The sequence below is a fragment of the Acinonyx jubatus genome, chromosome E1 (genome assembly GCF_027475565.1).
Source record: "Acinonyx jubatus isolate Ajub_Pintada_27869175 chromosome E1, VMU_Ajub_asm_v1.0, whole genome shotgun sequence".
Classification (NCBI taxonomy): Eukaryota; Metazoa; Chordata; class Mammalia; order Carnivora; family Felidae; genus Acinonyx; species Acinonyx jubatus.
In genome coordinates, this window is record NC_069397.1 from 16,883,772 (window position 1) to 16,900,982 (window position 17,211).

Here is a 17,211-nt window from a genome sequence, read left to right on the forward strand (position 1 = left end):
CGTGGAGGGCAGAGAGGGAGAAAGAATCCCAAGCAGGCTCCATGCTAACATCACAGGGATTGAATGAGGTCACGAACCATGAGCTCAAGACATAACTGACTGAGCCACCCAGGTGCTCTAGAAGTCTGCAACATATTATTATACAATGTTACTGATGAGGGTGAGGAAGGTAGTAATAATTACTTAATCAATGTTTGTCTTTCCATATTCACATAAGATTTTAAATTCCTTGAAGGCAAGAATTCTTTTTTGAATTCCTATGTATCAAAGAGTATAACGATAGTCTGTGTTCAATATATTTATTACTAACATATACCATGATGGTAAACTCTGTGCCAGAAGATTCCTTCTACATATCTCTAAACAGGTAACAATGATCTACAAATCTGCCTTAAATATATAATCTTAAAAAAAATAAAGTTTCACTAATTTATGTAACTACTTGCGAATCTAAAAGTATTTAGCATTTTAGATATCTCCCCAGAAGTTTTTAAATGCTAGATATACTTGAATATACTTAGATACATACACTAAAATTTTCTATCAATGATAAAAATTCTAGTTTTCTAAAACTGTCAATCTGTCCTTTATAAAGTTCTTTACATGAATGAGCTAATTTTATCAAATCAAGGAAGTACTAGAACATGGAATAACAAACCATTCTAAATATAAATATCATAGTAACAATTAGAACAATTGCAAAGTTATGAATTATCTGATAATTTTGATAAAATCATTTTATCTATGCTTTAAACTTCATAAATTATAAACCATTCCCCCCAAAAATACCACTATAAGTTGTGGCAATATATGTATTTTAGTTATAAAATACTGTTTAAATTAAGCTATTTATTATATAATCAGGGTTATAGGTGTTCCAAAAGTTCAAAGAAAAAAATAAAATTTAAAATTTTATAAAAAGCAATACTTTTTGCTTCTCTGTGGCCTCATCTATCCTTTATTTCTGAACTGAGTTACACATATGTTACAAAAAGCAGAATATATACAGGATAAACATGATGTAAGGGTAAAACAAACCAATTTAATATCTCTTCAAGTAATACACTTTACCTAATTGAATTAAATCATTTTGATAACATTATTTAAAAAGTATTTGATTTATACAATGTTGAGTAATATATGTCCAAGCAATACTCACCATTCATTAGACTGTAATGTAGGGGATTCATTTTGGGCTATGTGATATAAGGCACTCATTGCATTCATATTAAATAAAGGAGGCTTCCTTTCCGCTGTAAAAGAAAGAAAATTTTCCTGTTAAAATATGAGCCTATTAAAAAGAAAAAAAATAATAAAATAAAATAAAATAAAATAAAATAAAATAAAATAAAATAAAATAAAATATGAGCCTGTTATATAGAGGCATGCTTGCAAATACTGTTAAAAAAAATTTTTTTTTTGGAAATAGTCTCAAACTTAGCAAAAAAATTTCCAAGTAGAGCTCAAAGAACCTCTTCTTTTCTTTTTAAAAAAATTTTTTTAACTTTTATTTATTTTTGAGAGACAGAGCATGAACAAGGGAGGAGCAGAGAGAAAGGGAGACACAGAATCCAAAGAAGGCTCCAGTGTCTGAGCTGTCAGCACAGAGCCCGATGTGGGGTTTGAACCCATGAACTGCGAGATCATGACCTGAGCCAAAGTCAGAGGCTTAACCGACTGAGCCACCCAAGAACTTTGAGTTCTTTGAGCCGCCCCTCAAAGAACGTTTTCAAGTGAGTCAATTTACACTACGTTGCTGGCTTAATACTAAGTTGCTGGCTTAATGCCCTACCACCCCTAAATACTTCAGTGTATACTTTCTATAAATAAGAACATTCCACTAAAGCACCACAATTAAATCAGACCATTAATACTGATACAGGACTATCCTCTAATCCTCAGCCCCCATTCAAATTTCAATCAAAGTTCCAATAATGTCCTCTGTAGCAAAAGCAAGCCTTGATCATTTGCATCAAGGAATGGGTGAGTCTTATCTAAATTGTTAAATTAACATAAAATTGTTCATAATACCTTCCTATAATCCTTTTAATACCTGTAGTAGTGATGTCACTTCTCATTCTTGATATTGGTAATTTGTGTCTTCTTTTTTTCCTGATCAATCTGGCTAGAGACTTTATTTAATTGATTCTTGCTTTGATTTTTTACATTCTCTTCTGCTTATTTTGGGTTGAATTTACTCTGTTTCTTTTCTTTCTTTTTTTTTTAAAGTAGGCTCCACACTCAACATGGGGTTTGAACTGACGACCCCAAGATCTAGAGTCGCATGCTCTACTGACTGAGCCAGGTGCACCTTGCTCCTCTTTTTCTAGTCTCTTAAGGTAATAGCTGAAGTCACAACCTTGACAATTTTGAAGTGTACAAGACTCTTGAATGTTCCTCAATTTGAATTTGTCCTATGATTAAATTTGAGTTATACATCTTTGGCAGGAATATCAAGAAGTAAAACATTTTTATCATTGTTACATTTTCTCAAGAGGTGGTGCATGATTTTGAATTATTCCATTATATTAAGTTTATATATTTATTTTGAGAGTGAGCGAGCACGCACGTGAGCAGCGGAGGGGCAGAGACAGAATCCCAAACAGGCTTTGAGCTGTCAGCACACAGCCCAGTGCGGGGCTCAATCTCATCAACCAGGAGATCATAACCTGAGCCAAGATCAAGAGTCTGACACTTAACCAACTGAGACACGCAGGTGCCCCTTCCCACTTTTAAATAAAGTTGACTGGAATACTTTTATAAGAAGAAAAAAAAGGAAAGAATATTGGACTGGAAGGGGAGTAGCATGGAGAATCAAGAGCAAGAAGATGGACATCATCATCAATTACAGTCACAGTTCAATTATCTACCTGGCTCACTTACACTGGGAATGTTAGGTCCCACCCTGGGAATGATGGTACACTACCTTTAGCATAGCTCCCTTTATGGGCAACAGAATAAAATGTGTGCAGAAAATCAAGCTGTTACAATATGGCATGAGGTCCAATATCTAACCCTCATACTTAATTCAAAGTAAGAAGTATCCTAGGCAGAGGTTAAGTAATTCATAAATGCTTTAGACACTTTCTACCTAAGGTAAATATAGTAATCAGACATATTTTACATGTTTAACAAATACTCATTAAATATTGGACATAGATACCTGAAAATTAGCATCACAGTGCAAAATTATTTTAGGCAATTTAACAAAGCAAATATAATATACCTAAGGAACAATGCTTACCTAGTTCAATACATGTTATTCCAAGAGACCATACATCTACTTTGCCATCATACTGTCCTTCATCCATGGCTAAAATTACTTCTGGGGCCATCCTAAAACATAAAATGACATTTAAATTAAAAGCAAAAAAAGGTATACTATGCTTTTTTTTTAATGTTTATTTATTTATTTAGAGAGAGATAGAGCACAACGAGCAGGGGAGGGGCAGAGAGAGAGGATGAGAGAGAATCTCAAGCAGGCTCCGAGTTGTCATCACAGCTTGTCATCAAGCCGAAATCAAGAGTCTGACACTTAACTGGCTGAGCCACCCAGGTGCCCCAGTATACTATTCTTTAAAAATATAATGACCATCTACATAGAGAACACCTGTGTGAATTCTAGATGAATTCTAGACATTATGTCTGGATGTAAGAATTTTTATAATGAGAAATAAATGCACCACAGGCTGTCAGGTAAATATTTACCATTGCATATATAGTGTGAGACTCACTCTCCCCATTTGTCATGATCATGTAACAGCATCCTAAAGAAAGGATGCCCCAGAGCAAGGCTGCATACTGTAACATTGTATAATTCTTGGGCTAGTAAGTCTTAACTATTTTGATCTCAGGATCCCACTACAAAAGTCTGATTTATGCTTGAAAGATGGAATTTCATCATTGACAATACTGTCAGTTGTTTTCCTTCATGTGACAAGCTCACTCCATGCATTTAAGAAAATATCTGCCACAATAACCAACACCGAATAACAATAGTTTGTCAGTCTTCCTTTTAAATAGGAACAGTGCTCCATGATACACATGGCTAGAGTAGCTCATAACGAAGACAATTACACAATTATCAACCTTACAGGTAGGTGTCTTGGTTATAAAATGGAACATAAATTCATGTTTTCAATTAGACATTTTTTTTAAACTGTTTTTTAATGTTTATTTTTGAGAGAGAGCGGGAGAGACAGTGTGAGTGGGGAAGGGCAGAGAGAGAGAGAGGGAGACACAGAATCCAAAGCAGGCTCCAGGCTCTGAGCTTTCAGCACAGAGCCTGAGGCAGAGCTTGAACTCGCAAACTGTGAGATCATGACCTGAGCGGAAGTCAGACGCTTACCTGACCGAGCCACCCAGGCGCCCTTAGAGTCTAAACTTTTTTGATGGTACTATACTTCATCTGTTTTTGGTGTTAAGCACAGACTGACCCTTAGAACAGTTGCTAATGTTCACTAGGATTGTCACCAGACACCCCAGTGTATGTGAGTGTGTGTGTCTGCATGTAAGTGTAAAGACATCCAAATATGTACCTCGTTACTATGCTCCAAATTCTCTATATACAAATTAACAAGTATGTAAATAAAGTAAATTTTCAATGGTCAATAGAAGAGTGTTTCCAAGGTGTTCTTTAAAATGTTGAAGTAAGTTTGGGAAATTACTAAGTTAAGGAGAGCTAAACAGGGTAATTTTGTTTTTTATTTGTAGAACTTTTCAGGGCTTTTTTAGTATCTAATATTCATCATTAATTTCTAAACAGAAGAATCATTAAGAAATATTATTTGCTCACAGAACCCTTTTTTATAGAAGGGAAATGGACTCTATCTAAACTAGAGTTCTACATAAGAAATTTTTGATCATCTAGAGCAGTGGAAGAGTAAAAACTCTTCAAGTTTTTAATTTGTTTACCTCCAATGAATTTATGAAATCTATTTATCCCCTTGTATACTTTTACATTCTCTATATTTTATAATTTAATAGCTACAAAGGATATAATGTGCAGCTTATGTATATACTTTATATTGTATATGTGATTTAAAGATATTTAAAACGTGGAGTTACAGAGTTGTTTTATTAAACAGCAGTAACAACAACACACTGCTGTGTGGCCAAATTACCAAAGCCAGTCTTCACTGTCCTATCAATCAGTCAAATCAGAATCACTTTCTGTCAAAAAAGTCTGACTTCATTTTCAGTGCCAACATGTTAATGTGTCCCTATGACAGCATCTCAGTTATGAATTTTACACTAGAAAAAAAGAAGGGAGAGAAGATAACTGGGGAGAGAGAAAAAGCAAGGAGTAAAAGGAAGGGAAGGAAGAGGACTTGAAAGGGACAAGGGCTTGCTAAGACTTTGTATCCTGACTCTTCAGTATTTCTGATAATTACTATACATTCTCTCAAATTGTACTTCTGCTATTGCTTTGAGGCTATTACATCCCAGACCAATGCATCATTGTAATATTCAGGATGGGTAAGAAGTCCTTCCTTTATAAAGTGAGAGAGGGAGATTTGGAAAGTGGGTGGTAAAGAAGATGTAGTGGACCTAAGACATCACTCTCACCATACACAGAGAACATGTGGGAGTTGAAGATCTGGACATTTCCTTCAAACTTGCTGACATTAATAACGAATTATTTATGGATAAAATAGATGATGCCTAGAATTTGCTTCATAATAACTGGTAGTGGGTGGGGGAGGTGGGGAGGAAGGAGAGAGAAATGAGTACATAGGGCAGGACTTTTATTGGGTTGGGTGACTGGTATGTGAGGCTTCATTACACTTTTGTCTACTTTAATGAGTATGTGAAATTCTTCATAATTAAAAATAAAACCAAAAAACTCCAAATCAGCTATCAGCCTTCAGATACTCCTAGTCTGAAGACACAGTAAGTATCAATCTAAAGAGCACACAGAAATTTCCACTTAGCATTTCTATCTTCTCCTCACTTGGATTTCATTGAATTTTTTCACTCCCACACCCAAAATATCATGCAGGTTATAATATGGAAGAAAATATCAAGAGGACAAATGAAAAAACAGGAGATCCAAGGGCAGCACTCCAAATCTGTATTTGAAACTAACTAGGTTTAAAGTTAAGATGTCCAAAATAACATTATATTACCAGGAAAAAGATAAGACATCTGAAAAAGTATCACCACACATCGCCTATCTCAATTATGAGGATCAATAGCAAATAGGATTATTCTTACCAATATGGCGTTCCCACAAAAGAATTGGCAGGAGATGCCATGGAAGCTGATCCAAAGTCAGCAAGTTTCACCTGGCCTGGTTCTGTCAGAAGGATATTTCCTGCTTTGATATCTCTGGGTTTAAGGAACACAGAAAATTATTTCTCTTTCCTTCATTAGATTATGTTGAGATGATAAAAATCAAATAAAAGCTTTTAAAATAGGGAAGGAGAAATCAAAATAATTAAGTCCTTGGATAATCTCTCAATTAGGACAAGGAGATGTAAGATCCACATTAGAAAACAAGAAATACCGAAGTAATATAAATATACAGTAACAATTTTCTAAAAGAGAACACAAAATGGCAGTAAAAACAAGACAGAAAAATCAAGTAATTAGAGCATAGTTTATATTTGAGTTCCCATTTATTGTTGCAAACAGTGGTTTTAAAAATGGAATTTAATTAGCTGACCACTCCATAATAATATATACTATACATATATAGTATAGTATAGTACAGTATAGTATAATATAATATAATAATATAATTTGAGTACACCATTTAATGAAAGAAAGAAAGAGAAATTTCATACCCAAAATTTTTTTAAAGGTTATTCTTCTCATTTCCAAACCTTAGCATAGTTCTCCTAACTAAACATGAAATGAAAACTGAAGCACACAGATAATATAGTATCCAAAGATCCCAAATTTATTTCCAAGCTTACTTTTTAAAGTCAGCAAACATACTGTTCATGCAAAATAAGAAAATTATGAGTATTTATATAATGGGATTATATGTCCAACTAGCACCATAACATACATTTAACCTTTCAAAAAAAATTCCAAGCACTTGTCAATTCTTACTATAGTATTGTAATGGATATAATATTAAATAAATCTTTTTCCTTCCACTTATTTTTTATTTTTTAAAGTTTATTTATTTATTTATTATTTTTTTAACGTTTATTTATTTTTGAGACAGAGAGAGACAGAGCATGAACGGGAGAGGGGCAGAGACAGAGGGAGACACAGAATCGGAAGCAGGCTCCAGGCTCTGAGCCATCAGCCCAGAGCCTGACGCGGGGCTCGAACTCACGGACCGCGAGATCGTGACCTGAGCTGAAGTCAGACGCCCAACCGACTGAGCCACCCAGGCGCCCCTAAAGTTTATTTATTTATTTTTGAGATAGCATGCACACGCAGGGGATGGGCAGAGAGAGAGAGGCGAAGGAGAATCCCAAGCAGGCTCTATGCTGTCAGGACATGGGTCTCGGATCCCAAGAACTTGAAGATCATAACCTGAGCCAAAATCAAGAGTTGGACACTTAACCAACTGAGCCACCCCAGTACACCATCCTTCCACTTGTTTCTTGAAAGAGGAGAGGTACTTTGATGTTGATAAGACCTTAGTTTCTAATTCCAACTCTTCCATTCACTTATTTATTAGCATGTGGATTTCTCTTGGACCTTACTATCCTCATCTAAAAAATGATAAGCCATTTAACTCACAGTGACTCTACTATATAGTTTAATATGTATTGCCTGGTTCACATATATGAAAAAAAAGAGCTAGTTTCCTTCTAAAATAGACAAAACCTAAATCAATGCTAAAAATACATTATAAAAGTTCAGTTTTTTTTGTTTTTTTTTTTGAGACAGCAAGAGTGAGACAGCATGTGAGTGGATGGAAGGACAGAAAGAGAGGTGACAAAGAATCCCAAGCAGACTCCCGCAGTGCCAGCACAAGCCCGGTGGTACGATGGAAGCTCGAGCCTGACACGAAGGTGGATGCCACGAACCGTGGGATCATGACCTGGGCCAAAAGAGTCAGATACTTAACTGACTGAGCCACCCAGACTGCCCTAAAATAGTTTGTTTAATCTTAAAGTATTACCCATGATCATGGATTATCAAGGATTAATGCTCAACAGCATAAAGAGTGTTCAGTCTATGTTGTGGGATCAATGGCACAACTCTAGCATTATCAGTTACTGGAAGGACAAAACACCTAGATTTAGTTCTAGTCTAGTTTATTTGGCTTTGTAAGCACTTCGGAAAAAGTAGTCACGAATTGGGGCTTCAATTCCTTTATTTGTAAAATCAAAAAAGGTAAGACTATATAATCCCCAATGTCTTTTCCATTTTACAAATTAAATGATGCTACAATTAAATTCCTACCACAATCTATAAAGTGTACATATGTCCGAAAACCCAGTAACACATGCAGACAAAGATAAAAATAAACCTAAAGGGAGATCAAATGTTTGTAGGACAACCTAAAAAACATACGTTTTTAAGATTCTGAAATGCTTTTATTTGGCTACAACCAACACAACTTACAGGGTTAATAAGTTCCAGGGTTGATAAACGCAATAAGCCATTTGCTGCTAATACATAATAATTTTTAAAGTGCTTACCTATGGATCATGGTATGAGAATGTAAGTAGGCTAATCCCTGGAGAGCACCATGTGTAATTGCTGCTATTTCCACTTCTTGTAATGGCTTTTTGTGAACTTAAAATAAGAATTTATTGGAAAATAATTACTATACAGAATATTTTTGTTCAAAGAGATAAACATATCTAATATATGTGGCTATTTTTGAAAACTAACATTTAACAAGAAGATTTACTTCCCAAGACAATAAAACAAGGCTATTGAACTTTATAATTAGTATTACAGTTGTGCTTAGCTGTTAAGTAAATAATTCACAGCCAATTTTCCCCTAAGCTAACAACATGTAAGAATTAGTTGATTATAAAAACAAAAGTAACAGAAGAGAAGTTCTCCCTTTATTCTCACACATCTTAATTCTGAACAGAGGGGACAGATTAAGCTAAATGACAAAGAAGGAAGAAAAATGCTTGTTACAAAGTCATAATGTAAGAAAACTCACTTAGTTTTGCTACTACAGAATAGTGCATACCATGCTAAGAACCTACAAAAGGCTAAGGTTCTTACTCTTTGTGGAAAGCTTTTATAGTATTTAAGAAAATCATACGGAATTCTCATTTTATTTTGTTAATAATTTTTACCCTTAATAATTAAAGGAAACCTACCTTCCAGTAAATCTGAAGCAGATCCTAAGCAATATTCCATTACCAGCTACATAGGAAGAAAAATTATAAAAGCATTAAATTAGTAAAAAGATTCTATTTGAGATAAAATAAATTCACCAAGGAGATCAAGAACATGGTTTGATGTCAAGCAAACACTAGTCATCATTTACCTTAAAAAAAAAAAATTATACATTTAACAATTTGTTAAATGATAGAGTCAAGCCAATGATACATTAATTTTTTTATGCCAACATATAATCACATGTATAAGATGTGTATTTCATTCATACTTACTAACTAAAACTATAAAGGAATATAGTTACTTGTTAGGAATTACTGTTAGGAAATGGAAAACTGTCCTCTGGATCTATATGCACAAAGTTTAGGTTACAGTTTAAATGTTTCTTTAAAGCAAACGCAGAGCACCTCCTGTGGGTCAGGTATCTTATGTACATTAACTAATTTAATCCTCACAACCACCTTATAAGGTAGGCCCTATTATTACCCTTGGGGATCATTTCTGTTAAAAGAAAATGTGGCCTTTTCCTCTTTAAAGATGCAGTTACTATGCCTATATCACTGCTGGATTACTGCTTTGTCACTTCAATGGTAACAAGACAAAATTAATCTCTACCCTTTGTAATAAAGTGTCTCAATTCTCTACAGTTAGTATTATTCAGCCAAGGAATTATAATCAGTTCATATTTCACCAAGAGTCACTAAGACTTCACCAAGATCTTTGTGGTTAAATAGATTACAATATATTTATGTCAAAAAGGTATGCTAACTTTCATCATTGAATAATAGGATTGTTTTTACAATGTTTGATAAACCATTTGAAAAATTATGCTACTAAAAAATGTCAGAGAGCAGTTTACCATGCACATAAAGGTCAGTTAAATCTCTGTAGTAAACTTGCAAAAGTTCTATTATCTCTTATTGCCAAGGAGTTCTAAGAAAAGCTGCTCTTCCTCTCTCAGAATGAACTAACATTTCAAGGTGTTTTTGCATGGCTTTACACAACCATTTTGAAACATTCTTGAATTAATTAATTCTAAACCAAAACCAAGTAAATTACAGCAAGGGGAGAAAACACCTACCCATGCTGTGTGCTCACGTAAATAGCAGCCTTTGTATTCTATACTGTTGGGATGTTTTATTCTTTGTAGAAACTTGACTTCCTTAATAATATCCTGCCATTTCTGTGGGGAGAAAAAAAGGAATAAAAGAAAGAATTATGAAAAGTTGCTTTTCTTTAGAAAGCTATATAAGAAAAAAAGGAATAACTAGAGTAAGCAGGGTTAATGCTTTATTTGTAATATTTAAATACCAAACTAACAAATTTAAAAGAAATTACATTTATATACTTTAAACTCAATTATATAATTTATAAAAGTATTTTATTCAAGGTAGAACAAATTTTAATTTGATAAAATTTATCATCAATGAGTATCATTAAAATTTTACAACCACACACCAAGGATGTTGATAAAAATTACATGCTATATTTAGTGATTTTTCTTCAGTTCAGCTTCCCCTTTCTTATTTGCAGCTTTACTAACATATAATTTACATCTCATAAAGGTGATCTATTGTGTTTCTGGCTTATGTCTTGTACCAAATATTAAGATTGTTTGTTTTTAAAACTCAAATAATTACTGTTCTATTTAAATTCCTAAATGTATACTTGCTAAATGCTAGCAAACAATTGTTATTATGTAGGAAAGTTCACAGAAAAAGCAAGCTGTATGAAAACATTTTCTTACAAATTCTACTTAAGAGCCTTCTTCACTGACAGCTATGAGGAAATACAGATAAATCTTTGGACATAAGCTACTCCAAGACAACCTTAGACACTTTCATCATATCCTAAACATACTTACTCTTAAGAAGCAACCAGACAACTCTGAAAAAACAGGTTGGGTCCAAAAATCAAAGAATCTAAGGGTTTAGTAGATGTGGGAAGAAAACTAGGAATCTGCTTTTGGCTCTTGTTCAAGGTTTTCCACTAACAGGCCACATTTCTTAAGGCAGGGAAACTAGCATAATAGAAAACTTTAAGGAATGTTTTGTACTAAAATTTAAGATCATGTATCTCCTATTTTATTTCACAAGTCCTCAACAAAATACAGTGAAATATGTACAGTGTTTTATATAAAATGTGTATGATACAAGATCCTCAATTCAGAAAATATTTCATGGGCTTTAAATTTCATATTTGAATGCTCTGGAACACAAATTCAGAACACAACAAAGCCAGTATTTGTAAACGGAGAAAAGACTTTCATGAGGACTATTCCTAACATTCTTGAAGGAGTATTAGATGTGAAAAGATGATACACTAAAATGATTCTTTCTTCTAGGTGTAACTAATCAAACAGACTCCAACACAGTACCAGTCTGCTGTGAAAACTACTTCTGAAGTTGTGCTGTAGAAATGGCAAATAAAATTAGACTGAACTTATAACAAATGGAATTTTTTTAGGAGTTTTAGGAATTTTTAGAAGATTTTTTTTTGGCATCAAAATAATGGAAGAATGAAATAATCAGTAGTGTTACCATACCCATTGTACGATCTTCACAAAACCCTGATTTACCATAAAATAGAGATTCCAAAGGTATAGAAAACCAAAATGTTTAAAAAGTGAAGACTAACCCAGCAATTCCACCTCTGGGCATACACCTGAAATTACGGAAAGCAGAGATTCACAGAAGTATTTGTATATCCAGGTTCATAGCAGCACAATAACTAAGTGGTGGAAGCAACCTAAGTTTCCACTGACAAATGAATGGATGGATAAACAAAATGTGGTCGTTTATACACACATACAGACAACTATCCAACCTTAAAAAGGAAGCAATTCTGACACATATTATAACAAGGATTAACTTTGAGAACGTTATGTTAAGTGAAATAAGCCACTCACAAAAGGGCAAATACTGCATGATTTCACTTATGTGAGACACCTAAAGTAGTCAAATTCCTAGAGACAGAAAGTAATGATTTCCAAGGGAAGGAGAGAATGGCGAATTATTGTTTCGTGGGTACAGAATTTCAGTTTTCCAAGATGAAAAGAGTTCTGGAGAAGAATGGCCATGATGACTACATGACAATGTGAATGTCTTCAATGCCACTGAACTGTACATTTAAAAATGGTTAAAATGTTAAATTTTGTTAAATGTATTGTATCGCAATTACAATAACTAAATTTAAAAATTAAAGCCTAAAGATTCTGTATTTAAAAAACTACATGTTATAAAATGAATTCATATAATAAATAGAATAAATACAATCTGACAAGAACTAATTGAGTAATAGAGAACTAAAGTGGTATCAATGTAGAATCAGTAATTTTATTTTTTGTTTCTCAAATTATTACACACTGCCCATTTTTCAGACTATACTGCCTATTGATTATTAAAGTTTGTTTAAAATAAGTCTTACACAATTTCTAAACCACTAAAAAATTATACTCAATATAATTTATTGTTAAATGTATCTTACTCTAGTTTACCTCCTCAGAAACTGGTAATTTCTCTATGATAGAGTTATGTATTAAACCACAGTTTAAAAAAGTAATAAGCTCACTTCAGCAGCACATATACTAAAAAATTAAAAGCAAGGGACACAAGCTGGAAGGCTTTTGGCATGCCACAAATGTCCTGTTTAAGGTTCTAGGCACAATTTTAATGGGTATATTTAGTTTCTGAAAGAAAATTCACTGCGATAGACACTTAATATTTCTACACTTTTCTTTAGGTACGTTTTACGTTTCTGAAAGAATTCCCATCTACCCCTAATTAAAACCAGTATGTCATTCTCTAACATACCAGTAAGAATGTATATATTTCACCCACCTCAGTAGACTGCTTCCCACTGTAAGACATTTTCTTGATAGCCACCACTTCATTGGTGCGCACATCTCGTGCCTAAAAAAATAAAGGACCGTTGTGAAAATGAACACAATAAATCTGGGCAATTATTTATCTCTCTGAGCATAAAAGCATTTATAAGCTATCATGTCAAAAAGGACATCAAAAGTGCTTTCAAATACCTTAAAAAATAATAAATATATATGAAAACTTATCAAATTATCCAGGAGCTCATACTTTGGAGAGAAAAATAAAGCAAGTTTATTTTTAGTGATCTACTTGAGAGAAAAAATATAGAAATTTTAATAGTACTATAAACAGAAAGAAAACAAGACTAGTTAGTATATGTAAGTCTATGCTAATCGATTTTGAAATCTCAATGAAATGGACAGTTTTCTAGGTAAGAATAAAACTGATCTAAAGAAAAAATGTAAAAAAAAAACAATGGTGGCAGATTGAATACCAATTAATTATCTTTAAAACAGCCTTAAGTGGAAAATAGTTTTACCAGGGGAAATTTCCAAGATATAAGTGGGAACAAAGGAAAAGATATCCCATTAGTTTTATGAAGGCAGTATAACCCAATAACTAAAACCTCACAAACAGCACAAAATAGAGTACCAATTTTGTTTGAAAATATAGATAAAAGCTCTAAATAAAATTTAAAAACCAAATATTACATGGCATTAAAAGAAATTTTCATTTGGATAAAATATACTACAATCATATAAATGCAAAAGACTCTGATAATAGGAAAACACTTCATCATTTCAATTTTTTTTAAGTTAAAGGGGAAAAATATTATGTAAATGCTCAATAAATGCTAGAAATGCAGGAAAGGCCGAATGCTAAATGTACTCAGCTTCAGGAAAGGTAAAATTCCTAGCAAACCCAGATGAGAAAGGTAATTCCTCAACATGACAAATCATGTCTACTGTAAACAACTGCTAATCAGAATTAGAATGCTACAATGATATCACAATTATTTACCATTCTTATGGAACTTCTGAAAAAAGTAATAAAAATGTAACAGAAAGACAATTTTTAACTCTTGGAAAGGAAGGCCAAACTCTTACTATATGTATATATACACACATACAGTATTGAGTTCATAAAAGGGTCAAGACCATCTCAAATCACCTGTGGAAGAAATGATCTTCAGTTTAGACTTTAATAAATTCCAAAAGGTCAAAATACTCTAAAATTAATTATGATGACAGCTATAACTCCTATTTGCTAAAATCATTGGAATGCACAATTAAAGTTGGTGAACTTACGGTATGTAATTCATGCCTCAAAACTTGTTAAAAAAATAAATAGCACATATGTAAATTATACCTCTACAGCATTGCTTTAAAAACTTTTTAAAAAAAGACACTGTTTGGGGGGCGCCTGGTGGCTCAGTCGATTAAGTGTCCAACTTCGGCTCAGGTCATGATCTCATGATTCCTAAGTTCAAGCCCTGAGTTAGGCTCTGTGCTGACATCTGGGAGCCTGGAGCCTGCTTCGGATTCCGTGTCTCCCTCTCTCTCTCTGCCCCTCCCTGCTCTCTCTCTCTCTCTCTCTCAAAAATAAACATTAAAAAAATTTTTTTTAAATTTTTTTAATGGAACTATATGTGGTCTTTTGTGTTTGCTCCTTTCATTTAGCATAATGTTTTCAAGATTCATGACTAATGATGTTAAGCATCATTTTTTGTGCTTCGTGGCCATTTGCGTATCTTCTTTGGAGAAATGTTAATTCAGATCCTTTACCCATTTTTAAATTGTCTTTTCATGACTGAGTTATAAGAGTTCTTTATATTCTAGACAAATCCCTTATCAGATATGTGATTTAAAAATATTTTCTCCTGTTCTGTAGATTGTCTTTCAAAGTTTCGAAACACAGAAGTTTTTTTTTATTTTGATGAAGTCCAGTTTTTGTATTTAAAACATTTTTTAATGTTTTATTTATTTTTGAAAGAGAGAATGTGAGCAGGGGAGAGACAGAGGGGGACAGAGAATCGGAAGTGGACTCTGTGTAGACAGCAAAGAGCTCAATGTGGGACTTGAACCCATGAACCATGAGATCATGACCTGAGCTGAAGTCAAGACGCTTAACTGACTGAGCCACCCAGACGGCCCTATCTACTTTTTTTTGTCACTCATGCTTTTGGTGTCATATCTAAGAATCCTTTGCCAAAACCAAGATTGTGCAGATTTACCCCTATGTTTTCTTCTAAAGTGTTATAGTTTTAACTATTACATATAGGTCTTTGATCCATTTTGGAAAAAAAAATTTTTTTAAGGTTTATTTTTTATTTTTGAGACAGAAAGAGAGCATGAATGGGGGAAGGTCAGAGAGAGAGGGAGACACAGAATCTGAAACAGGCTCTAGGCTCTGAGCTGTCAGCACAGAGCCCGACACGGGGCTAGAACTCACAGACCGCGAGATCATGACCTGAGCCAAAGTCAGACGCTTAACCGACTGAGCCACCCAGGCTCCCCTCTTTGATCCATTTTGAATTTTTACATATGGTATGAAGGATCCAATCTCGCTGTTTTGCATTAAACAGCTGCACTTTTTAATTAACCTAAGATAAAGCTTGATTTAAAAGTGGGTATACTAGGGGCGCTTAGATGGCTCAGTAGGTTGAATATATGACTTCAGCTCAGGTCATGATCTCATAGTTCATGGTTCAAGCCCCGCAATGGGCTGTGTGCTGACAGCTCAGAGCCTGGAGCCTGCTTCAGATTCTATGTCTCCCTGTCTCTTTGCTCCTCCCCTGCTTGTTCTCTTTCTCTCTCTCTCTCTCAAAAATAAGTAAACATTAAAAAATAAAAGAGGGTATACCAAATGCAAATCAATATTCTGGATCAGATTCCAAAAACAGAAGAGACAGTAGTTTTAAAAACTGGAAAACTCTGAGTATCTGGTTTATAGTATCATTTGATCAATATTGATTTCTTAGTTGTGATAAAGGTAATGTTGATAAAACATTATATAACATGTTAACATTAAGAGAAATGGGTGAAAATTACATGGAAAGGGGCGCTTAGGTGGCTCAGTCGGTTAAGCATCTGACTTCAGCTCAGGTCATGATCTCACACTCCGTGAGTTCAAGCCCCACGTAGGGCCCTGTGCCGACAGCTCAGAGCCTGGAGCCTGCTTCGGATTCTGTGTCTCCCTCTCTCTCTGCCTCTCCCCTGCTCATGTTCTCTCTCACTCTCAAAAATGAATGTTAAAAAAATTTTTTTTAATTAAAAAAAAAAAAAGAAAATTGCAGGGAAAAACTCTTTACTGTAACTGCAAAATCTTCTGCAATGCTAAGATATTTTATAATAGTAAATTAAAGGGGCTACTGGGTGGCTCACTCAATCATCCAACTTCGGCTCAGATCACGATCTTGTGGTTTGTGAGTTTGAGCCCCGCATCGGGCTCTGTGTTGACAGCTTAGAGCCTGAAACCTGCTTTGCATTCTGTGTCTCCCTCTCTCTCTGCCCCTCTCCTGCTCACGCTCTGTGTCTGTCTCTCAATAATGTTAAAAAAGTTTCTTAAATAAAATAGTAAATTAAAAAAATGAGTATAATTTATTAAAATCCAAACTTATTAGTAATGATTACATTAAAATTAAATGACAAAATGAGATCCTTTGCCTATTATGTCTAAAAATAAAAATACGTAATGTCTACAAATGTTTTTCTCTCCTTTGGGACCACATGTTGTGCTTCCTCATCATGCCTTATTAGTCTCCTCTAATCTAGAACAATTCCTCAACCTTTGTCTTTTATGACACTGTCATTTTTTTAAAAATATGCAGTGATATTTTATAGAATGTTATTAAATTTGTGCTTGTCTGGCATTTCTTCAAGATTAGATTCTGGTTATACGTCCTTGGCCAAAATACTACAAGAGTAATATCGTGTCCTGATTTTCAGGGTTTCATATCTGTAGGTATACAAGGTCTGTCTGTTCCTCCTTGATGTTACTAATTTTTATAACCCACTCAAGCACTGTCTCTTCTTTTCCAATGTATACAGTTAGAGTTACTATTTTCTACCTTGTATCTAACAAGGGATTTGTGAAGAGATGTTTTTTTTAAGTT

The 17,211-nt window shown here is 33.9% G+C and overlaps 1 protein-coding gene across 1 annotated transcript in view; it reads right to left on the reverse strand.

The window, feature by feature from the left end:
* The window catches only part of TAOK1 (TAO kinase 1), a 143,024-nt gene that overhangs the window by 43,384 nt on the left and 82,429 nt on the right, over nt 1-17,211 (reverse strand). Inside the window, exons 3-9 of the mRNA XM_027034564.2 lie at nt 13,113-13,184; nt 10,355-10,456; nt 9,255-9,300; nt 8,613-8,709; nt 6,217-6,330; nt 3,245-3,336; nt 1,160-1,253 (exon numbers count right to left, since the gene is read on the reverse strand). Coding sequence (XP_026890365.1) covers nt 1,160-1,253; nt 3,245-3,336; nt 6,217-6,330; nt 8,613-8,709; nt 9,255-9,300; nt 10,355-10,456; nt 13,113-13,184 — 617 coding nt within the window. The remainder of the gene's footprint in view (nt 1-1,159; nt 1,254-3,244; nt 3,337-6,216; nt 6,331-8,612; nt 8,710-9,254; nt 9,301-10,354; nt 10,457-13,112; nt 13,185-17,211) is intronic.